Source organism: Ambystoma mexicanum, chromosome 3p (assembly GCF_040938575.1).
Source record: "Ambystoma mexicanum isolate Mex_15411 chromosome 3p, UKY_AmexF1_1, whole genome shotgun sequence".
Classification (NCBI taxonomy): Eukaryota; Metazoa; Chordata; class Amphibia; order Caudata; family Ambystomatidae; genus Ambystoma; species Ambystoma mexicanum.
The window spans coordinates 312,654,086-312,678,741 of NC_090925.1; the positions used below are offsets into that span (position 1 = coordinate 312,654,086).

Consider the following 24,656-nt stretch of genomic DNA (forward strand, 5'->3'; position numbering starts at 1 on the left):
CAGACCTACTCCTCTTTTGAATGTCTGGTCTGCCGACTCTCTCTCTCTCTCTCTCTCTCTCTCTCTCTCTCTCTCTCTCTCCTAGCCAGTCCCTTACCGTGGCTACTATCTATCGGCCACCTGGTCAAATTTCCTCCTTCCTCTCTGAGTGGGCTGACCTCTCCTCCTCCTCACTCCTGTCCTCAACCACCCAACTCCTCTTTCTTGGTGACTTCAACATCCACCTGGATGCCTTCTGTCCCCCCACTGGACTCTTTCGTGACCTCTGTGACTCTCTATTCTCCCGTCTGGGCCTACTCACTCTGCAGGGCACACTCTTGATGCTCTGATCTCTTCTGACCTTCCCCTCTCCATTCCTCTCTCCACTCCTCTCTCCTGGAGTGATCACTTTCTCCTATCCTCCCACCTCACCCTCCCTACCCCACAGACAAAGCCACCCTCGTCACTGCCACCCACCTTCTCGGTCATCCGACCCATGAAGCGCGTGTCAGTTGAGGCTTTCGCTGCCACCTTCTCGCCCCCTCCCTCCCCCTTCGGCTGACTCCCACCCTGACACAGCCCTCTCCATGCTCCACTCTGCTATATCTGTTACTCTTGATATCCTTGCCCCATCATGATAATCCGCCTGAAGCACAAAGCCAAATGTAACTCCTGGTATGACTCGGATCTTGTCACCCTAAAACCCAAGTGCAGGGTGGCAGAGAGGAAATGGCGTGCTTCATGTTCATCCTCTGACAAACTGGCCTGCAGCCTGCTCCAAAGGCAATACCGGCTCTCCGTTCTCACCAAGAAGAGAGCCCGTATCCAAGCCCGCATCTCTGCGGCATCTAACAACTCAGCCAAACTCTTTAAAATCTGCAAGGAGCTGGCCAACCCTGCTGCAGTCTCTACCTCTCCTGTCCCCTCCCAGGCCCTCTGCACTGCACTGGCCTCTCACTTCATCTCTAAAACTCAGGACATCCTGTCCTCACTCTCCTCCTATCACCTCCCTCCCTCTCTTCCCGGCTCTTCCTCTGGCCCTGCTGCAGCCACCCCTCCTCCCTCCTTCTCTGCCTTTCCCCTTTTTTCTGCTGACGAGGTTTCCAGACAAGTCCGATCTACTAAAGTCTTGTCTAAACAGGTTCACCCCTGTTCCTCCAAAACTATCAAGGACCACATCGACTCCCTGGCTCCTGCCCTGGCTGACTTTTGCAACCACTCCTTCGCCTCTGGAGTCTTCCCATCCTCCCTCAAGCACTCCCTTGTGCACCCTCTTCTCAAGAAACCCTCTTCAGACCCCTCCTTCCCGGCTAACTATCGCCCAATCTCCATCACTCCCTTCCTGGGCAAGCTCCTGGAGAAACTGGCCATCTCCCAGCTTAACCTCCATGCTGAATCTGTTGGTAGTCTTCATGACCATCAATCTGGCTTCAGAGCTGCCAGAAGCACAGAAACTGCTCTCCTGAACATCCGTGAGGACCTGCTCTTGAACCTCGACTCCAACAATCCGTGTGTTCTCATTCTGCTTGATCTCTCTTCTGCTTTTGACACTGTCAACCATGCCATCCTGCTCAACTGTCTCCGTGATAAACTGGGTATCACTGGTCAGGCTCTGGCGTGGCTGACCCCTTTCCTTTCCAATCGACCCTCCCAGGTCCAACTGGGGTCCTTCCTCTCTGACATCTTTTTCTCCACCTGTGGTGTCCCCCAGGGATCTAATCTCTCTCCCTGGCTGTTTAACCAGTATCTGGCACTCCTCGCCCACCGCATCGCAGCTCTCTGCCCCAACTTCCAGTGCTATGCGGACGATACCCAGCTCATTTTCAGGCTACCCTTGGCCTCCTCCTCTCCTTCTCTCATAGCTGACTCTCTGTCTGCTATCCAGGAATGGTGTGCCGCCAACGACCTCTGCCTTAATGCCAGTAAGACTGAGATCCTACTCATTGGCACACCCACTCCCTACTTCCCTGCAGCTCTCTGGCCAGCCTCCCTTGGCCCCCTTCCTGCTCCTACCTGCAAGGCAAAAAACCTTGGGGTCATCTTCGACTCCACACTCTCCTTCTCTCCTCATATATCTGACGTCTCTAAGAAGTCACACTACCAGCTGCACCTCCTCAGAGGTATTCTTCCCTTCCTCTCCTTCCCCCAGAAGCTCACTGTCTCCCGAGCCCTGGTTCTCTCGAAGCTGGACTACTGTAACAGCCTCTATCTTAATCTGCCTGCCTCCACTCTCCGCCCTCTGCAACTCATCCAGAACAGAACTGCGAGACTTGTCCTTGGCCTCAAGCCCAGGGACCGTATCTCTCCAGGACTGAAATCTCTACACTGGCTCCCAGTGGCTGCGAGGATTAAGTTCAAAACCCTCTGCATTGTCCACAAGGCCTTCTGGGGCCTGGGGCCTAAATACCTTCAACTCTCTCTTCCTAAATATCTTCCTTCCCGAGACCTTCGCTCATCCGTCTCCAACTCCCTCAGAGTCAGCCGCTTCTCGAAGCAACGAGCTGGGGGTAGATCTCTATCCGCGGCAGGGGCCTCCCTCTGGAACAGCCTTCCTGCCTCCCTGAAACTTGAGGAGAACCATCTCCAGTTCCGGAAGCACCTCAAAACCTTCCTCTTTGCTTCTGCTTTCTCTCTCCCTCTCCCCTGTTAAATTCTTCACTGAAACTGCACTGAATCTGCAACTGGGCCACTCTCAGCGACCTCGGACCTGGGCCCAGCCACTCTCCACTTGCACTGCCTCCCTGGCAACCCCTGCACTGCGGGACTGTCTCTGTATCCCTACAGCCCCCCCTTCCCAGCCCTTGTCTGCACTTACCTTGCACTTGCCACCAGCTGGCCCTATTTATTTATTTTTATTCTACTTACTTTGTACTGCACTTCCCCCCCCTCCTCTACCCCTGCACTTGCGCGATCTGAATGACACCTGGCCTAGTAGGATCGTGGTCTGTCTTCCCCTTGTTCCCTCCTCCCTGTTTCGTAACACTTGTGTATAGGCGCGTTACAAATGCCATATCATATCATTGAGTCTAAATCAGATCAAAAATACATGTGAGAGTGAAAAAAGGGCTCACTCACTCCATGATAGTCCTAAAGTCCAGCAAAAGAACTGGGGGTCTCTAAGGTTGAAGGGAATTAGCACAGAAATGAGAATTCTCCCTAACACTCGGCTACCTTTGGATGGTGTAGAGGAGGGGAGAGGTGCCATGTGCTATAGGTTTTCCCCCTGTGCCAGTAACGCAATTAGGGATTGCAAAGTCAGAGGCTTGCCAGCTCTTGTTCAACAACTAATGTGTAAGAAACTCCCAGCCAACAACTGTCAGACATTGGCTGTAGTGACTAATGATCAAGATACAAGACACAGTTTTGTGTGAAGGAAAGATGAAAGAAAAGAGAAAATTACATACTTTGGGACACATCTCTGTGCCCTTCATAATCAGGTTTCTTGCTACTTGAAGTTTTCCGGTCACTTCCTCTAGACGGGCTGATGCAATCCAAGCTGGAGGGTGATGAGGGTTTGTTTCTCGCACTGATTTAAGCAGCAAGCGTGCTTTTTTGATGTCACTACGGATGAGAGAAATATTGCCCTTATTTAGCATCAAAGATGAAAATCAATGGCATAAATCAAACACTAGGGAAGCTTTAATGATCCAGTTAGAAAGCTATTCAAAGCTTTTAAAAACATCACCAACCCCTTTATAAACCCACAGCAAGCCCACATGTACTGACTGGGTTTTCAACTTTACTAGTGCAACCGACCCCCTTCAGAAACTGTCAGGAATGCATCTCTCTTCCTTTGTAAATGCAGATGGAGACCCACAGCTAGGCAACCATAGGATGGCAATTAGGGTGGTTAAGATACATTATAACATACAACATTTCATTACAGAATTTCCACAGAAAAATGCAACGGAATGTGAACCATTCTGTGCAAAAATAAGCATTTGTTGAGCAAGTTCATGTAAATATATTTTGAGCGTTTTATAGAAAGTCCCCAGTGTACCTTTTCGACACACAGATCTAGGGCAGGATTGGTACTTCATCCGGATAAGTTTCACTGTGGGCCAAAGTAGAGGCTTTACCCATTTCCACAGGTTAGCCATTTGCATATGTTCACGCACTGCATACAGCCATTGAAAAGACACAGGTATATTATGGATGACAGTGAGCGAGCAGAAATGATCTTACCTCAGTGTTGAGTTGCAGTAAAATGAAAGAGCAACATCTAAACTGAATATGGAATGGTACAGATGTCTCCCATCAAGAGTGTAGGGCATAGGTGTGGCGATTAGATATGAGCTTAGGCCCATGTCTCCTGTTACTAGTGTGAGCATTAAATAAGCCCAGGAATGCAGCCATCATAAACATGGTGGGATAGGGAGAGCAGAATAGGGAAGTATGTTTTCTGCAAAAATACAGCCATGTCCACATCAAGGTGAAAGAGAAAATGCAAGGCCACATGATAAAATGGGGAGACTCACATAAGGCTGTAAGGAAAAAAGGTGGGAACATTGATCAGTGGAAAGGAACGCAGAGGGAAGGAGCCCTTTCAGTGCAAGCATAGAATGAATTGGTGCTACGAAAGATGAAGCTGCACCCACTGCCTCCGTCATACCAACTTTTTGAAAATCGTCCAGGCTGTGGGCGACCGAGCCTTCTTGGAGACTGGCATCAATTACAGCAAGCCACTCCAAACGATGCCGATTTCAACATAGCTGACATGCTCAGCCAACCTCAGTGCGTAAAAATGAAATTTGACCACTGGTGTTGGATGCAGAATTACGATCTGCTGAAAACGAAGCCTACATTCTTGAGATCGGGATTAGGCGTACACAAACTCAATGCTTATTGTTGCTACTTGGTAACTTGCCCCTCGCGACATCATCGTGACCAATTTTTGAGGCTGCGTTTGAATGCATTAAACACCAGGGAAATGCAATTTCTACGACACATTAACGAAGCAAACGGCAATCTTTGCAGATTCTGCAACCTTCAAATCGAATCTATCGAACATCTAATTACCGGATGCCATGCGTTAACCTTACGTCGACTGCGTCACTTAGGGGACTTTACCCCTGTTGAATCAGAATCAAAATTGGTGGTTTTATGCGGTTGCCAGACATAACATTACGTTGACCTGCGCCATTGTGAACTTCTTGGACTCTCTAAATTTAACTGAAAAATGATGTCGTATGGAACTCTTAAATTGTAATTAATACAATGACATGATACAACTTTATATACTGGATTGCTGATTGTTTTATTTTCCTTTACAGTGTAATGGATAACAAGGCACATATGACGATGTGTTGTAACAAAAGCTTGGCGACTTGTTGGCTTCCCAACAGGTTCGCTGCACTGAAGTTTCAATAAAAATAAAAAATAAGAATGAATTATAAGGTGGAAATCACACAATTATAACCTATGTAGCCTAGGGAAGGAATTGTACAAAAACATGAGGAAAAAAAAAGAAAGGAAACAAAACAAAAAGTAGACGAAAGACTGAATCTGGCAAAAAGATGTGGGCTAAATAACAGTTTGGATGGGGTAATGAATATGGAAAAAAGGCAAATGATCTGAGCTAGGGAGGCAGCTCAGTCGGTAGCTAGTTTTACGAGTGCGTAAAGATAGAGGCTGGGGTGGGCATAGGCTTGCTCTACGAAAATGTTCAATGGGCCTTTGATGGATTGTCAGAGTTGAAGTTTAACTTTGACAATTCACCCAGGGACCATTTGTGTCGATCTGCCCTACGGTTAAAAAATTAGACATAGAATGTTCGCATTTCCCTTGGATGGTGTCAACTTGGCGACAGGGCGACTAGTGTCGCCCTATAAAATACATATAAACACCTCCCACACTCAAACACGACAGGAGACATCTGTACCATTCCACATGCAGTTGATATTTTGCCTTCTTATTCCACTCCAGCTCAACATCGAGGTAAGACAGTTTGTGCTCACTGTCCTCCATAACCTTCCAGTTGGTTTCCAATGGGTGCATGCAGTGTGTGAACACATGTGATGTGAATGGCTTGACTGTGGAGACGGGCAGAGCCTCTATACGTTGGCCCACAAAGAACCTCATCCAGAGGAAGGACAAATTCTGCCCTGTTGGGAGCTACGCATCGGTAACAAGGAGTCCCTCCACACTGACATCACATATGACGTCACATAGGACACCACTTGTGACATCAAAGACATCACAGGTAATTGGAACGCACTTATGACAGCTCAGATGACATCAATGACGACATCACAAACATGAAATCTTAAAAACCAGCACTTATGACCTCAATGACGTCACTACTAACTACCAGTGACGGTGAAATATTTCTAAATGTATTTCAAGAAATAGACAACATTCTAGCTCAGATTGGGCGGGGAGTATGGAGTCTGACTAAACCATCAGCCAAAATGCACGTTAAAACACGAGCTAGAAAGATTACAGCTTTCATCAATACAGCAGATAATCTACTCTTCTTCTGTTTTTCACATGGTTTACATGCGACCTGCTACAACATTTACATTTGACATGGTCACGGACCTCCCTTTTGCTTCGTTATGCAGCCAGTGTGTTTTTGTTGATATGCATAATATAGGGATTTGAGAAACTGTGCCTTCTAGTGTATACAAGTAATTTTGGGTGGGCTGGTGCAATGCCATAATTATACTACTCAAAATGTTTACTTTGCATAGCAGACTGATTGAAAAAAAGGATGACAAAGGTAGTAGAGTAGTAGAGTAGGTCTTCCTTGTAAGTACTCATTCAATACCGAGTGACTCCGGTGTGTAGGAATTCCATGGTTGTAAATTGAAAGTACTTTTAAATATAAACCCTTAAACATGTTTTGCACTTGAATGCATACTCTATTTTAAATACAGCAGAATGCTTTTTCAATGTTGCATTCCTCTTGCTTTCACACAAGATCAGCTGAACCAATTGTTAAGGCAGTCCAACTAAGGGCTTAGTAAAACCATTCAACTGAGACAGTACAAGACTCCACTCTTAGCACAAGGCTGTACCACCTGAGTTCGGGGTAGCTTAGAGCAGCTTATTTTATTTTAGGAGGGAGAAAGGGCTAAAGGAAAGTACATTGAACTTGTAGTACACCAAGGATACAATAGAAACCCTGACAACCAGGAGTATTATCAAAAATAAAGGTTTATTATAAATGCACATCTAGACCAAGTTAGGTCTTGGGGTAAGTACTAGTCAGTCATAAACACTTTTATAAAAACACACATCATAGTAATATCAACTGGACAATATACTTTGCAGACTAGTGGCACACTTATTCTAGGAACAGTAAAAACATAGCTTCTTTTGGGATAACACAGTTATACTCATGGTAAGTAAACCCTTTTGTGTAATCTTCAATTACAGTTGCTTTTCAGTGCACAGAATAAGGAAAGCAATAACTTTGTAACTTATTTTTGGAAGCCACACAGCTAACACAAGGCAAGTGAAACCTCTATACTTGTGTAAGGAGCTACCAGCAACCTAAAAGCTAAGCATAACCTAAGCAATCAGCTTATTCTGTACAGGCTAACAGCAAGTCAGGGGAAGCAAAACCCAATTGGGGGCACTCATACAATTATCCCAACGGGAATAATAAAGTAAAACCAACAGCATTGAGGGGAACCCAATTCACAGGGGAGTAACTTAAAATTCAGTCTACTTTCAGTTAGAATGGCGAGGCAGTTTCTAAGGAAAGCAAGGCTTCGAGATTACTTATTTAAGAAGGTGCACACCTTATTCAAGGTCCGTAAATCCTATATATACTTTTCAGCATGACAGAACATAGCTAAGGTAAGTGATAACTTTTGTAACTATTCACTCAGAGTTTAAAGTTACCAACTAGCTCTGTTACAAGTAAGTACCATTTCAACACATGCTTTACTTTAAAACGCAGACCACTTAAATTAACCAACCCTTCCCAATTCTAGCACATGGGTTCTCTCAGAGGCAGAAGAGGGACCCTAGTGGTCTAGGAGCCAGCAGTAGGCACGGTCAGATAAGGCTCAGTTGCAGGTAAAGTCAGAGTTCAAGATGAAGACTGCGCAAACAAGTAAGTAGTGTGCCTGGGTGAACTGAACAGGTGGCCTCCCCAGCATAGCAGCACCCCAAGGATACACAAGAATGACCCAGGCTTAAGGCAAGTAAATACCCAAGCCAGCACAGTACCTTATCAGTGAAGAAGAGTTCCAGCAAGAAGACTTCAGGACCTGCAGCCAAAAACCCAGCCGTTGAATTATTTTACCAAGAAGATTGAAGACATGACTCTCGAAGGACTTTTGCAGTAGGAATCACGAGGAAGGCTCTAAACAAGATGTTCTTCACATGGACTACTCAGCACAGAAGGATCTGAAGCCAAAAACTCAGACATTGCATACTTTGTCAGGACGACCGAAGACAGGACCCTGGATGGGATTTTTCAGCAGGGACCGACACAGAATGCTTCAGGCAAGGGTTTCTTCATGGCTGGACTTGGCTCTGTGGATTTGGCGCCTTTTCAGGAGCACAGAAGAATCAGAATATCGCTGGTCAGATTCTCGTCGTTTGCAAGGTCCAGCGCTCTGGTGAGGGGACCTTTTCAGACTTGAATCGTGCCCCAGGAGATCCAGCAGGAAGCCCACGTAGTTTCAGCGAGATACGGAATTCGGAAGACTGTGCACCGCTAGATGGCTCAAGGACCCAGGGTATTGGAGTATTGCAGCCACGCAAGGTCGCAGCACGACGTGGGATGATTCAAAATGCAGGTCTTACTGAGAATAGTGGGTCTCACCAGGCTCTGGGTTAGGGTCGTCTGTTTTCTGGATCCCCAGGTCGATTGGAAGGAAAGGCTACAGCAAGCTCCGGTTACACAGCAGGCTCGCCGGTCACTGGAAATCGTCTCAGCTGCGGTTTCTTAGTCTTCCTCTTCGGTTTTGGTTCCAGTAGTCGACTACTTCTTCAGCTTCCAGAATCAGACTTTTATGCAGGAAACCAGTCAATCAAACAGCCTTGCAGCATTGAAACGTGGGGGGTTGGCAGTCCTTTCAGGAAAGTCAGCCTTCCAGTTTGAACTGCATTCTCGCAGTCAGGCTGGAGACAAAGGGCTACAGAGTTTTGGACTCCTACCTCGCTTCCTGCCTTCACAGACACTATAGAGCCTAGGTGGGGAATACAGAGGATTCCTGCCGAAGATAAAAATCACATGAAGGAAATTCCCACCCTGGACGTCAGGGGAAGGAACAAGAAAGGACAAGAAATGCTAAAATGGCAAAAAAAAGAAGACAGGGGCCATTTTGGTAAAATGGGCCCCCATGGGTGACTTTACTGGAGCTGTGGAAACAAACCGCGGTAAAGGTGAACCGCATTAATCAAAAGGTTCACTGACACCAGCCATTAAAGATAAGTTTGTCCTCGTAACATAAATGTTACATTTAAAATGAGAAAGGGGATACTTGGTATCTCCCCAGCACTTCACCTAAGGTGGGGGTTGCTGGTCTCGCTTAACAAAATGTAAAAAGGATCCAAAGATCCTTTCTACCCTTGGGAACTGAAGTTCTCACAAGGTTAGCCAGAGGAAGCTAAAAGGGGAGCCCCCTAGGGCAACCCAGCTCAAAAGTACTTATTGTCAAGAAGTTGTCAAAGAGGATAACTTTTAAAAGACACTATGGAGAGTATAAGAATGACACTCATAAAAAGTGTAAAAGACACAGAGTGTGGAAAAAGATTCCCACTTACTGAGGTATAGGGAATCATAATCTACCAGTCCAGCAGAAGGTTCTGGGGTTAACACAGGTCAGGAAGATGCATCATTGATATGAAAATCTTACCTAACACCAGCAATGCTAAATGCAAAGTCATCTGTGATGTCATCAATGTGCTTAAGCTCTGCACAAAATAGGGCTCATTGTTAAGCTGGTGCAGCTCCTTACGCCTTCCGAATTTCAGGGGTTTTGTTGCATTTAAGCAATATATTAATGTCACTTCAACTAAAGTTTATTTCACTGAATATATATATATATATATATATATATATATATATATATATATATATATATATATATATATATATATATATATATATATATATATGTGCAAGGCATAGTGGAGGTTAAGACTACGTTCCCTTTGGAATTTCAGAAAATGCCTTTTCTCAATAACCTTTGAATGCTTGTATTCATAGTATAATAAATGTTTACTTGGATCGCGTTTTGAACAGCTTTTAAACATCGGGTTTTCCCCATAGGTAGGAAAAAAGAAATTCAATTCAAATATCTCAAAATTTTCCACTTCCATTTTCCAAGTTTTTTGCAGGCGTCTAGATTTTTCTGGAATTGGTGCACTGAAAATAAAAATTGAAAATCGACAGCCAATTTTGATATATTAACGATTAAAATGTATCTAAATATGCTGCATACACAATCCCAACCAAGTTTTACACCGAAATAATATGAAATAACCACGCCAACCATACGCACAACACCCATAACCACACATAGCATACACACTCACCCCCAATGCGAACACATTACAAACATACACTCAAGCAAGGAAATATATACTTGAAGCAGCAATATGCAGCCAGCAATATGCAGCCAACATGATCATAACCATGCACAACATACACACTCACCCCATTATAATGACTACTGTAAGGGTGCAGAAGTAAGAGTCTGGCACATGATGGCATGGTGATTGGCAAAGAATGTTATTTAATCAATAAAATAAATAGAAAACCTATTGTGCCCCATCTCTAAGAGGGCATTTCTTGCTTCAACTAAAAGTACTATGGAATCTGTGAGGATGTCCAAAGTAAAGAGTCCACCACAAGCTTCCTTCGGGCAGCAAGGTTCTACCTTCTTGCGCTGTCCAGATCGGAGAAAAGGCTGGAGCTTCTCTCTGCAGAGTTGTCGAGAGGTTCTACTCTTCCTCGTCTGAGTACGTCGCACGAGGATGGGGTCCTCTACTGTGCAAAAACATATAGAAGTGTTGGGGACTACAGAGGTATGTGTGTAGGGTAGGAGGATGAGGGCAGTAGGGGTGTAGGATGGAGATACTGCGCTCTCCCATAATAGTCGTCATTGATACCACAGTGGGTTTCCTTACCCATGAGATCCTCCCATTCAATACTACCGGTAGCGGCCGCACCTCCCTGGCCTCATGGTAAGGGGCTCCCACCCCCCCCTACGGGAGCAGTGCCAATACTCTGGGATTCATCACACCTCACACCATACACACTCCCCATTATCATGGCCACACACAACATACCACCCAAAATTCAGAATTCACACAAAACCCACATATACAACATTCCACCCCACCCACACTGCGTACAGAATTCACCCACAACATACTCAACTACCCACATCTTGTACACATACCAACAAATTCAACGAAGAAAATACAAGCATCACACACAACAATTGCACCCACACACACTGCAAACAATTCACACACACAACATACTCACCCACCCACACCTCGTACACATTCCAGCAAGCCCAAGCAATAAAATGCAGGCATCACACACAACACATGCCTCTGCCCACACTGAGTACACATCCCAACAAACACTAAATCAAGGAAATACAGAATTCACACTACACACAACAGATGCACACCACCAACCCTGCATAAAGAATTCACACACAACAGACGCACACAAAATATACACCCACCCACACTGCATACACATCAAGCAAAGCACATCCATACACTGCATCAAGCAAATACAGAACATATATATATATATATATATATATACATACACATATATATATATATATATATATATATATACACATAAATAGAGTTCAAAATGTTGAATTTTAACTAAGGTTCACTAACTATAGACATTTTGTCTTTCCAACTTATACTAAAAAATCAATACTATATGATGCCCCCGTTTCCCGGTCTAAACCATAAAACGGTTTTTCATGGCAAAATATAAAAAGATTGCTATCAACCTAGACTATGATATGGGGTACTCACATTTGTGATTACATGTCATCTGTTACACTTAGATGTCAAGAACGGGGATAAATTAGCAATATCTCCCAAAACCCACTACAATTATGCCAAGTAATGTGCTACATATAACTACAGGTAGCGCAGTTGCACTAAGCACTTTAAACACAGAAACAGCAGCACAACGCACCTCAAGTATACTATTTGCACTTTAACTCTGCGAGATTTGCACAGGGAATAAGTCTACCCAAATACAAAAAGTTGGGAAATGCACTATGCACTTTAAAGAACCGATTGCACTTTTTTCTGTTTTCTATGTTTTTATGCTGACTGATTTTAAATGGCAAGAATATTATTAACTAATTGTTTTAAATTTAAAGTGGGCTTCTAAATGAAAATGTAACATGTACCAATACTGAATTGTTGAACCCATGCTAAGATGGCCGATCCGAAAGTTCTGGGCCACTCAGTCGTCACATGGGGCGTTTTTAAACAGTGTTGATTGTGTGGATCACTTGTTGTGAACAAGCGGTGAGGTAACCGCAAAACGTGTCGATCGGAGCCATACATTATGGAGCACCACATTTGAGGTGGTTTTTATTGACAGTTATGTGCTGTGCATGGTCTGCATAATAAAGAGGACATTTTTTCCAAAAAAGAAAACTGATTTCCTGGTGATTTTCAAAGAACGGGGTAGTGCCTCTCACTCTGACTGTTAAGAAAAAACAGTCTTAAGATACATATATATATACACATATATATATATATATATATACATACATACACAATCATCACTGCCTATTGATATTATAGGGTACAAATTCCCAAGCCTAGCATTTTATTGAAAATGTAATCCACCTAGGGTTGGCTTAACCATCAATTTTACGTGGTGGAGGCATACAGCACTTTATTGATAATTTAACCGACTAGGGATAATTTTACACAACATTTTATACATCCTTTTACCAACATACATTTCGCACTATGCACTTTATACATCCAACAGTGGTTTTTTATCTATGTATTGAATTTTATGCTTTCAAATATCGAAACTGTTCTACAAACAATACATGACTGTGCGTAACTCAAAAAAACAACTTGGCAATTTTCCTAAATCTTTTCAAAATTGGGACTATTCCTCCTAGGTGTAATTACTTTGAGAACTGTGGCATCATTGACTGATAATGTAGTATAAAACCATTAAACTGAACAGATTATAAATGACATGGCAAAGTAGTAATATTGACATCTGTAGGCCTTATGCACCTTCCAAGATGGTGGTATTGTTCGAATATGAATTGTGTATTGAATGTATCAGTAATCTTGTGTCATAAACCACAAAAATTGACTTTTTAACAAAAGGCCATCTATAAATTGCAAAGTCCTCTTTCTATCACTAATGCCAGACGAAGCCTGTGTAGGGTGAAACGTGTTGTTCTTTTTTGTGTGTTTGATCTTTTGCTGCTGCCTTCCATGTTCGAACTCCAATAAAGGATTACTTATTTGCACAGCAACAATGCCTCAGCCTTTGGATTGATAAAGAATGATCTAAACTTTTAGAACGTTTCATATGCCGGAGGGCCGCTACATCCTAGACAGCTACACAGTTTATATATTAGATACACACACACACACACACACACACACACATCTACGTACAATGCTGCGTGAACAATTCATGTTGCGATCGTTTGCATCTCGAGGCATCCAAATCCTACTACGTGCTGCCAATGAGGACAATACAATGTTTGTTCCTGGAAAGAATCCCAATAGTCAGAGCAATTCATTTTTGATTTCATAACCTAATTCAGTTCCTCTTTGGAATCCCAAATTATTCAATCCAGCATGAATCAAAATTACATCTGGGATTTTGCCACTGTCACGATATACAACAAGTTTCTCCATACTGTCGTTCCATTTTCCACTCTGCTAGCTGCGGCACACCACATTTAAATTTGCAAATGTTGAAAACTTAGTCTGCGAATGTAACGCTTGTAAGCCAAAAAAACACGAGTTATCTATTATTAACACCCATTTCCCCTAAATTGAAAGAGAAAAAAAGCACTTTCAATCACCATACACAGGTCGAAAAATACATACACAAATGCATACGTAGTTACAAATAAAGCAAACGAAAAGTAAAGTACGAAAAAAAAATTATATACACACACACATCCGTAATGAAATATATGTGCATATAAAAAATACAACCATGCAAAACACAATACAATAATTTGCATCACATAGAAAACCCCATACTTGCACACATGCCGAATGGACCATAATTTCAGATACAAACATTATGCGTATGTATACCATAATAACGCTGGATCTATACCTGTGTGACTGGAATGACGCTGCAACACTACAAATATGCATGCATGCGTAATACTAAACCTACTTATCTTGCGTATATATAATATATTACAAAACTTTAACTTAATATACATTACAATATTAAAAAGTTCAAATAAAACAAACACCACTTATCCATATATACTTACCTGTTGTACCATTTTGAAAAAACTACAACATGAACGTCTTTGCCAAAAAACATTTACATTCACAAACGACATGTTGAAATAATTACCAACTGTGCATGCATAATGTACACAAACCAATCACGATACAGAAACAGGCCAAAGCACTCATTTTACAACAAACATTGGTGTTGTTTGTGCTTTATACCACGCCTAAATGTGCAACGTGTCCAGCCACGCCTATTGACAAGATTAAACACTTCAACTGAAGACTGCGACCAATGCGGAAGCAAAGTAAGTAGACTTTACAAAGTTATATACATTTTTCATAAAAAATATAACCACTAGTTTTATAAATAATACATTGGTATGTTCATAATTCATAATTTATTACAATTTTACTCCACAAATTGGAAAATGTCATCGCCAACCACTCCTCTAGAGCCTTCCTCTGAGTCAAGTTATTGTAATTTCTATAAAAATCGTCTATTACCACTAAATTGAACTATTTTCAAATGTGAACCAATCCTTTTAGTTACTTATTTAAAAAGGCAATACAACCAGAAGAACAAGTTACTCTCTTACCTGGTAACGTTCTTTCAATGGGATGGTCCGACGATGTATTCCATATCTTTGACAGTAATCACCACAGCTGTGCTGCTTTGGAAAATTTTCAGCGGCTGCGTCCTACGTCAATGACGTCGATGCGCTGTCCCCGAGGACCTCCTCCGACGGCCGATGTCACCCGATGTGATAAGTAGGACGCACGACGCCCGTAGCCTCAGTTGTAGTTTTTTCCCCCAGAACGTGTGCCACCAGTCTTCTGCCAGTCAGACACACAAGGCCTTGCGGAAAAGTAAGCTGCAATTGCATAAGAAATTCTGCAGCGGGGAAGGTAGGGAGGGAGCGATATGGAATACGTCGTCGGACCATCCCAGCGAAAGAACGTTACCAGGTAAGAGTAACTTGTTCTTGGAGGGGTTTGGGTCCTCCGACGTATTCCATATCTTTGACAGACTCCCAAAGCAGTACCAAATCAAGGAGGTGGGAAAAGAATTTAGAACACAAATTTAGCATGCCCAATCAAATTGCGGAATAAAGGACTGCCTTGCCAAAGGCCAGATCCTGTCCTCGGATGGAATCGAGGGAGTAGTGACGTACAAAAGTATGTACAGAAGCCCAGGTGGCTGCATCACAGATGTTACGAATAGGAACACCCCTCTGTAGGGCAGTAGATGCAGCCATACCCCTGGAATGGGCCCGCAAGCCAGCCGGTGGGTCCTTACCCGCCAAGCGGTAAACCTCAGAGATAGCCAAAATAATCAAAGTCTGTTTCGTCACAGCTTGTCCCAATCGATTTCCAGCGTAACCAATGAAGAGTTGATCGTCCACTCTGACCCGGGACATGCGTGAAATATAAAAGCTCAACGCTCTCCTAGGATCAAGCCTATGGAGCCTCGCCTCTTCCTTACCAGGATGCAGAGAAGGATAGAATGCCGGAAGAACAACCTTCATGCCCAAATGAAATTCCGAAACCACCTTCGGAAGAAAGAAAGGACGAACTCTAAGGACAACCCTGTCCTTATGAAAAACAGTGAAGAGTGGCTTAACTGAAAGTGCCTGTAACTCACTCACTCTGCGAGTGGAAGTAACAACCAAAAACACAGTTTTAAGAGTTAACGTTCTCAAAGGGCAAGAATGCAAAGGCTCAAACGGAGCACCCATAAGAAACTTAAGAACAAGGTTCAAATCCCAACCGGGCACCAGAAAAGGTGACGGAGGGAACACATTAGTGAGCCTTTTCAAAAACTGAGAAATTAAAGGAATCTTAAAATAAGAACATTCTTCAGACGAGCGCTTAAATATGGACAGTGCCACCAGGTAACCTTTAATGGTACCCACTTGCAAGCCCCTTTGGGCCAAAGAAAGCAAAAAAGACAGAACCATGGGAATGTCACATTCAAAAGGATCCACATTCTTAACTGCACCAGTCGCAGAATTTACGGCAACGGTACAGAGACTTTGTTGCCGGCCGTCTGGCCGAGAGCAACACCTCCAACACGTCTTCAGGGAGGTCCCAATCCTTATACCTCAACCTCTCAGAAGCCAAGCGTGAAGGTTGAGGGATCTGACTTCTGGATGGAAAACCTGACCCCCCTCCCGTGAGAGCAGATCGTCTTGGTAGGGAAAACCACGTGGAGGGCAGATGGACAAGTCGAGAAGGTCCGGTTACCACGTCCTCCGGGCCCACGCCGGAGCAATGAGGATCATCCGGGAATGACGGGGACTGGAGGAAACACGTACAGCAGTGGGAATGACCACTCCACCACAAACGTGTCTCCTAAGGTTCCTTTTGGAGGAAATTCCCGTGAGCAGAACCTTTCGCACTTCCGGTTGACACTGGAGGCGAAGAGATCCACTTGAGGGGTCCCTCAAAGGGCGAAGATCTCCAGGAGAATCTCCTGAGCCAGCTCCCACTTGTGAGAGATTGTGCTCTGCCTGCTCAGAGCGTCCGCCGTCTCGTTGTCGTCTCCGGCCAGATGAACAGCAGAGATCGAAACTTCCTGCTGGATGGCCCAGAACTCTAGCTGCATCGCCTCCCTGCACAGAGGAAGTGACCCTGACCCCCCTTTTTATTGAGGTAGTGCCTGGACACCCTGTTGTCCATCAGGATCAGGACACTCTTTCCTCGCACAGTCAGCAGAAAAGCCTTCAGGGCTAGCCCGACGGCCCTCAGCTCCAACAGATTGATATGGAGTCTGGACTCCGACAGAGACCAACGACCACTGACTGTCAACTCGTTGGCATGAGCTCCCCATCCCATGAGGGATGCGTCCGTCACGATCGTCACCTCCAGCCAGGGAAGCCAAAACGGAGCCCCCTTCATCAGATTGCCTTCGACGGCCCACCACAGAAGGTCCTGGGTGACCGAGGGCGGCACCTGAACAGGGTCCGACATCCTGCCGGAAGATTGCAACCACTGCATCTTGAGTGCCCACTGCAAAGATCTCATCCGCAGATGAGCCTCTGGCACCAGAAGAATGTAGAATGCCATGAGGCAGAGCAACCTCAAGAACTCGAACGCCGGGAGCGTCTGGGCAAGTTGAAACTTGTGCACCATCTGCTGAATGTGAAGAGCCCTCACCTGGGGAGGAAAACATAGCCCCAGGGATGTGTCAAGCACTGCTCCGATGTACTGGAGCCGCTGTGTTGGCGTCAAATGGGACTTCTTTAAATTGAGGGAGAAGCCTAGCTTGTGAAGGGAGTGGCAGGTGACGGACAGATGATCCAGGACTTGCTCGGGAGAGCTCCCCCTGATCAACCAATCGTCCAGGCAGGGGTCGACGTGAATCCCCCCTTTCCTGAGATGCGCTGCCACCACCACCATGAGCTTCGTGAAAACCCTCGGGGCGGAGGTCAATCCGAACAGCAGGACCCGAAACGGAAAGTGTGAGTCGCCAACCGCGAACCTCAGGTACTTCTTGTGCTTGGGATGGATCGGCGCATGGAAGTAAGCGTCCTTGAGGTCGAGAGACACCAACTAGTCCTGAAGTTGAAGGGCCTAGAGGACTTGAGAGAGAGTAACCATCTTGAACTTGTCCTTCCGGAGGAGTTTGTTCAAACCGCGCAAGTCCATGATGGGTCTCAATCCCCCGTCTTTCTTCGAAATCAAAAAATAAGGGGAATACCATCCCTTGTTCCTCTCCACTACAGGTACCAGTTCTATGGCACCTTTCTCCAGCAGGGCTTAAATTTCCTGCACAAGGAGCGGATCCGGACTCTTCAAAGAGGTTCCCAGGTGGATTGTCGTGAGGCCTCTGCCGAAAGGGAAGACAGTAGCCGTGGGTTACGATCTCCAGAACCCACACATCTGAAGTAATGGCACGCCACTCTACAAGATGCTGCGCCAGCCTTCCCCCAACCGGCGAACCATGGGACATGGCCTCACGACTGAGTGGTAGCGGCTGCGGCATTGCCTGAGAGCAACGAGGCAACTGCCCGAGCGGCTTTGGCACCTCGAGTACCCCGTTTTCCACCTCTGGTACTCCTACGGGGGGCTCTTTGACTGACCGCTCCATTCGCTTTACTGAAGGATGAGTAATAACGAAAGGAACCTCCCCTCCATTGTTGTCCCCTAGGATGAAAAGGTGGAGGTTGTCGAACTGCAGGCCCAACGACTTCGCTGCAGCTTTGGAGGTCTGAAACCTCCCAAGGCTCTCGTCAGCCTTGCTGCCAAAAAGATGTTCACCGTCAAAGGGCATGTTGAGGAGCCGGGACTGCACATCAGGAGCGAACCCCGACTTCCGCAACCATGCAAACCTGTGTATTACGGTGCTCGCTGCCATGGACCGGCTGACACAATCTGCCATGTCCAAACCCGACTGAACGGCCTCACACATGGCATCCTTGCCATCCTGGACCATAGCAAGGAAATCATCCCGTTCGTCCCCTTCGGGAATATGTTCAGGCGCTAATGCAACACAGTTCCACAGTGTGTGTGTGAAACGAGACAAGGCACATACGGAGTTGGCCGCCTGAAGCGCCATACCCCCTGAAGAAAACACTTATTTCGCCCAGCAATCAAAACATTGGTCATCCCTATCCAGAGGGATGGTAGGATACGACTCCTGCTTTGCCGGGGCCGTAGCCGCCTGCACCACCAAACTCTCCGGAGTTGGGTGCCTGGACAAGTAGCAGGGGTCGCTACTGGTTTGGACAGTATTTTCGCGACAAAGATTTGCCCACTGTGGGAGACTCTCTGGAGCAGTCCAAGCCGCCGCCGCCCTTCTCTGTAGAGCCATATGAAACGGCAGTACCGGGTCAGTGGGGGGAGTAAGATCGAGGATGGCCTTAAGATCATCCTGAACAAACTCCTCTGGGGGAGCCGACCATCCCAAGTACTTGGTGACCTGAGACATAAGGCGCCGGTACTAAGAATCGGCATGAGGCCTACAAAACTCCACCTCTGGAGAGGTGTCCAGTCCACTGGCATCATGCAGTGACTGCCTCAGGTCTTCAAATTGGCTATGGCCCGAGAGAAGCTCATCTGGCACCGTAACCGGAACCAAGCCCTCATCAGAGCCCTCATCAACCTCTGAAATGTACTCCAGGTGGTGAGAGGAAGACACCTGGGGACCAAAGCTATGCCTGACCTTAGCCAGAGCCTTTCTAGGGGCTTCCCCCGTGCCACGGGGCCCCTCTGACACCACCGCCTCGAAAGGCGTAGAGGGCGCCAAATGAATTGGCGTCGCCGTCGAGTGAGTCGGCGTCGAGAGAGTCGGCGTCGAGAGAGTCGGCGTCGAGAGAGTCAGCGTCGAGAGAGTCAGCGTCGAGAGAGTCAGCGTCGACGTCAGCATCGACGGTGTCGACACAGGCCTCGAAGCCAGAGCTCCGAGCGTGTCCTTCGATGACCTAGGCACTGACAGCGTCGACGACCCCCTCGGAGGCGGAGCCTCGAGAGAGGCCGTCAACGACTTTGGCGCCACAAGCGTCAACGTCTTCCTTAAAGACTGCACAGGATCACGCGGTCTCAAGCGCGTCGAGGACCGGGACCTGGAACGGGCATGGCGAGAACGGTTACCCTTTTCCGAGCGGGCCCTCTACCGCGAACCGTGCTGACCACCCGAGCCCGAAGGCGTGCGAGCGGTGTCTCGACCGATCACGACCGACCCCACTCAGAGGCGCGGACGGACCGGTGCCCTGCGATTCGAGAATCGCTAACATCATCTTCCCGAAGGAAGCCCATTCCTCCGGTGTCGCTTGCATGGTGGGATAAGCGACCCGCCGACGGGCGGAGTCCTCGGAAGAGGACGGGGAAGGCGACCGATGCCGCCGCTTCCGGGATTGCCGCGAAGAGGCAGAGGAGTGGTGAGATCGACTCCTGGAAGGAGACCCACTGGACCTCTGACGATGACGTGGAGAGTCGCCCCTCGAATCATCCATCGAAAGCCCCACAGACCTCGACTTCCGGGGCTTAGACACCCTACCTACCGACAACTTCTTCTTGCGCTCCTGCAAGTCCTTGGCCGTGAGCGACTGGCAGTCCACACAGTCGTCTGTGTCGTGGGCCTCCCCGAGGCACCAGAGGCAGGCGTCGTGCGAGTCTGTTACCGACATCTTGGACCCACAGTCCCCGCATTTTTTGAAGCCCGGACGCAGGGTTGAAGACGAGGTAGACATCGTCACGAACAGGCTTTTTCACAAAACTGAACAGGTTCAAAGCACCGAGAAGATTACAACAGAAACTCCAAAGAGTCGAGGTGTACCGAGATTCACGAAGCAAACACGTTCGTGGAAAAAACGGAACTAAGGCTACAGGCGTTGTGCGTCCTACTCATCACATTGGGTGACGTTGGCCGTCTGAGGAGGTCCTCGGGGACGGCGCATCGACGTCATCGACGTAGGACACAGACGGCAAAAATTTTCCGAAGCAGCACAGCTGTGGTGATTACTGTCAAAGATATGGAATACGTCGGAGGAACCAATCCCCTCGAAATAAAATTTGAAACCGTAGCATCATTTTTCTTTTTTCCAATAATTCAGACGCTTGATTTAAGTGTGTATAAGCAATACGCTTCACATCATAAATGTATCAATACAATTAGAATGTGCAAGTGTGTACACTAAACAGCACAAAATACACAATGTACAGCTTGTAAACCATACACTTCACAATATAAGCCTATTCATGTATACATATTACATGAAATACTATACCTTAAATAATTACTCATTTACACTTAGACCACATGTAAGCATTGCTTACATGTGGTACACTTTACACCTTCAACAGGTTTATACCCCAAACAGTACATATATCATGAGCGTAGATAAGTAATCTTACACTTGTATAATGTCCGGTTTCTTATAACTCTTGTTAAATTTGTAAACTTTTAACAGCTTCAACGTGTGTATCTTGAACAGTACCAAAAACATCAATGTACAAATAGAAAAATGTGCCCACATTAAACAACGTACAGCTTGTAAAACACCACGCCAAAACTACAAAACGTACGGATTTCAAACATCTTTAAATGCCACTTATTGATTTTAACATTACATATTTTACAATAAATAATTGTACTAACATTAGTATTATTTCATTGTAATTAACAGCCACATATTGTTTAATCCCTTAACCGATGAGCTTTAATCAAGTCTATGCAAAAAGGATGAGAATACTCATCCCTAGCACTTAAGGGTTTAATAGGTGAACCATTAACATTAAGAGAAGATGAAAAAACAATTCGGCCAAATACAGAGGGGGGAAAAAAAAGAAGAACACACATCACCATAAATCTTGTAAGCATAATTATAAAAATAAAGAAAAACATTAAAAATGTAACTTGCAAAGATGGCAAAAAGTAAAACCAGATTGGATTGCGTCCAATAAATGTGAAATGTTTTTTACCAATACATTTAATAGTACAAACATGTGCAAGTATAAGCAAAGTACAACAAAATTGGGGTTAAGGAATGGTAAAACAAAATGAAGGTTTCTCACAAAAAACTATTGTAAACATAAAAATGTGATCAAATAAAAAACAAAACACAGTCTTTTAATAAACACATGTTCCTTTGTAATTTAATTTCAGCGGGAAAACACCATGAAAAGAAAGTGGTAAAAAAACAAAAAGAAAGGAAAATTCCACAAACATGAATCAAAAAGGAACACACAAAAAAGGAAACATATCACAAGCCAACAGAAAGTTGAAATAAACCTTCCAACTGAATGTTCCAACTGTCTCAACTATTGGTAAGATCACAAAAGTAGGCAAAGGTATATTTGTAATAAGTTAGTACAGAAACAACATTTATTGCATTGCTTGAAGTCTTTCCTTCTGTATCTGCAAGTCACTGAAAACATTTAAAGAAACAACTGAAAATAATGACATAGTTTAATAATCCAAATGTTACCACTGACATGACATGTACCACAACTCATCAGCTATATTCAACATGTCAAACACCTAAAGTCAACAAATTAAAATTAAAAGCATGTCTAAATTTGAATGCATTTCTATAGTACAAACTTATATTGAAATAAAAATACATAATGCATTCCCTACTACCAGTTCTAGCACAACTTCAATAATGAAAAGTGCTATTACACCAAATAAAACAAGATATATCACCAAGTATTCAACATACTACCATTGCAACAGTTGAAAGTACACACATTAAAAACAACACCACAAATACATTCCCTAGTACTATTTCAAAAGCACAAACTATTACAGAAGTGCCAAAAACAATTACCTACTACTACTACTTCTAGTACCAATTCAATGTTGCAAAGGACTTTTGCCACAAAATCTAAATAAATCATAGTACTTGACTACTTCCAATTCAAAAATGAAAACCTAAACCTAGACAAATAAATCAGCACAAAAACAACTTTAAAAGTCCTCCATTTTAACAAGTAAAAAACTAGCATGGCCCACAAAACCAAAAAACAATTTACTGATTGCTGCTAATTCTTTAACATATACTTTGGAAAATTCAACAACTGAAAAAAAAATATCACATGTCCCTAGTACTGACAGTAGGAATAGCATTTCAAGTGCTGTTACTGGCAAAACCCAAAAACATCAACAAAATAAAACGACCTCATGGATTTGGGACTACTTTGAAAACCCTGAACAAAATGATGTGTGGAATGTTACTTAAGTAATTTGCATCAGCTCCAAAGCAAAATTAAAAGGGGGAATCCTCAAAAACATAATTTAGGAAATGAAGCAATGGTCGCACATATGCAAATATATTTAAAACATTTTATAAAAATAAAAAACCCTGAAGAAACTTCAAATAAAAAACAGCTTCCCGGTAGTTAGCACGACGGAAAAACAAAACAATAAAAGAAAATATAGAAACTAACGGTAGAAAAAGGACAAGAACCTGTACCTTCTAAAGTTCTCAAAACATAATTTGGTAATTCTGTGTCCCTTCCAACTTTACTAAGTTTTGATTCAGAATATGCTTATTGTTAGGCTACTTCAAATGTGGAACAATAATTGCAGTACTACGCATCTGTATCATCAATTAGGACATACCCAAAAATTATTTTTCAACACTCGTAAAAACATATCTATTCAATTTACATAATGTTCTAGATATAAAAACATTCAATTAGTTAAACCAATCATACAAAGCAAAATTATATATTTTAATAAAAATGTAAAATCAAACAAATGTATCTTTTTCACATAAGTAAAATAGTTGTCATTAAAATGTAGTACATAATTTATATAATTGTACAAATTAATAGAAAATGCAATACACTTCATACAATTTGAAAGAATAAATCCATAAATATTACAAATACATACAACATACAGTATAACTTTAAATGTATGTTATGCTGTATAAAACTTACTAAAACCTACTAAATAAAAAAAATTAAAAATACCAACATTAATAAGACAGAATAAAAGTTAAAAATATATATTTTAATATTATTTACATGTAAGTCTACTTTCCCATACTACCTCAATTTCTGGTGAATTTTGTAATGAAACCCAAAATAAATTGAAAAAGTACATAAAAGTATTCATATAATAACTTGAAGAACATTTAATTGGTATTTTTCAAAAACCCATTATACAAAAATTAAATCTCTAATTTAAATATTGCAGGTAATGGACGGCTTAAAGGGGTAATGTGGAGGCAATCACAAAAATAATTTACACAAAATTAAATCATTAAAACTTTACACGACTATATGAACACAATTTTAATATTCATATATTTCATATAATCACATAACAGCATTTTCAAAAGGAAAGGGTTCTTTAAAGCATTGTGTATACAACTTCACCATCTTACTATTTTATTATTTATAATGTTTTACTTCTGCATAATTCCTCAACTACTGGGGATTTTCGTAAGCATACCCAGAAAAAGTACATATAAATGTTCAGATTATAACAAAGAACATTAAATTGGTATTTTTCAAAAAGCTTTTATGCATACATAATATTTAAATTAATTTTCTCCAATTTAAAATGTAGTATTTTTAATGTGACTCTTTTTGAAAGGTTATTAACGTTTGAGGTAATGGGCGGCTTTAAGGGGGATGTTTCAATTTCTTTACATTAGAACAATGAATGAAATGAAACCGTGTTTAAAAACATTTTACAAACAATTACAAAACCTAGGAAATTTGAAAACTTTTTTTACAAAACGGTTAAGGTTAAACCAACAAATCTAAAGTCTACAAACAAAAGAAAGCATAACGTTGAA

The 24,656-nt window shown here is 43.6% G+C and overlaps 1 protein-coding gene across 1 annotated transcript in view; it reads right to left on the minus strand.

Moving 5' to 3' along the window:
- The window catches only part of PRPF6 (pre-mRNA processing factor 6), an 845,164-nt gene that overhangs the window by 580,920 nt on the left and 239,588 nt on the right, over positions 1 to 24,656 (minus strand). The window contains exon 8 of the mRNA XM_069650843.1: positions 3,384 to 3,540. Coding sequence (XP_069506944.1) covers positions 3,384 to 3,540 — 157 coding nt within the window. The remainder of the gene's footprint in view (positions 1 to 3,383; positions 3,541 to 24,656) is intronic.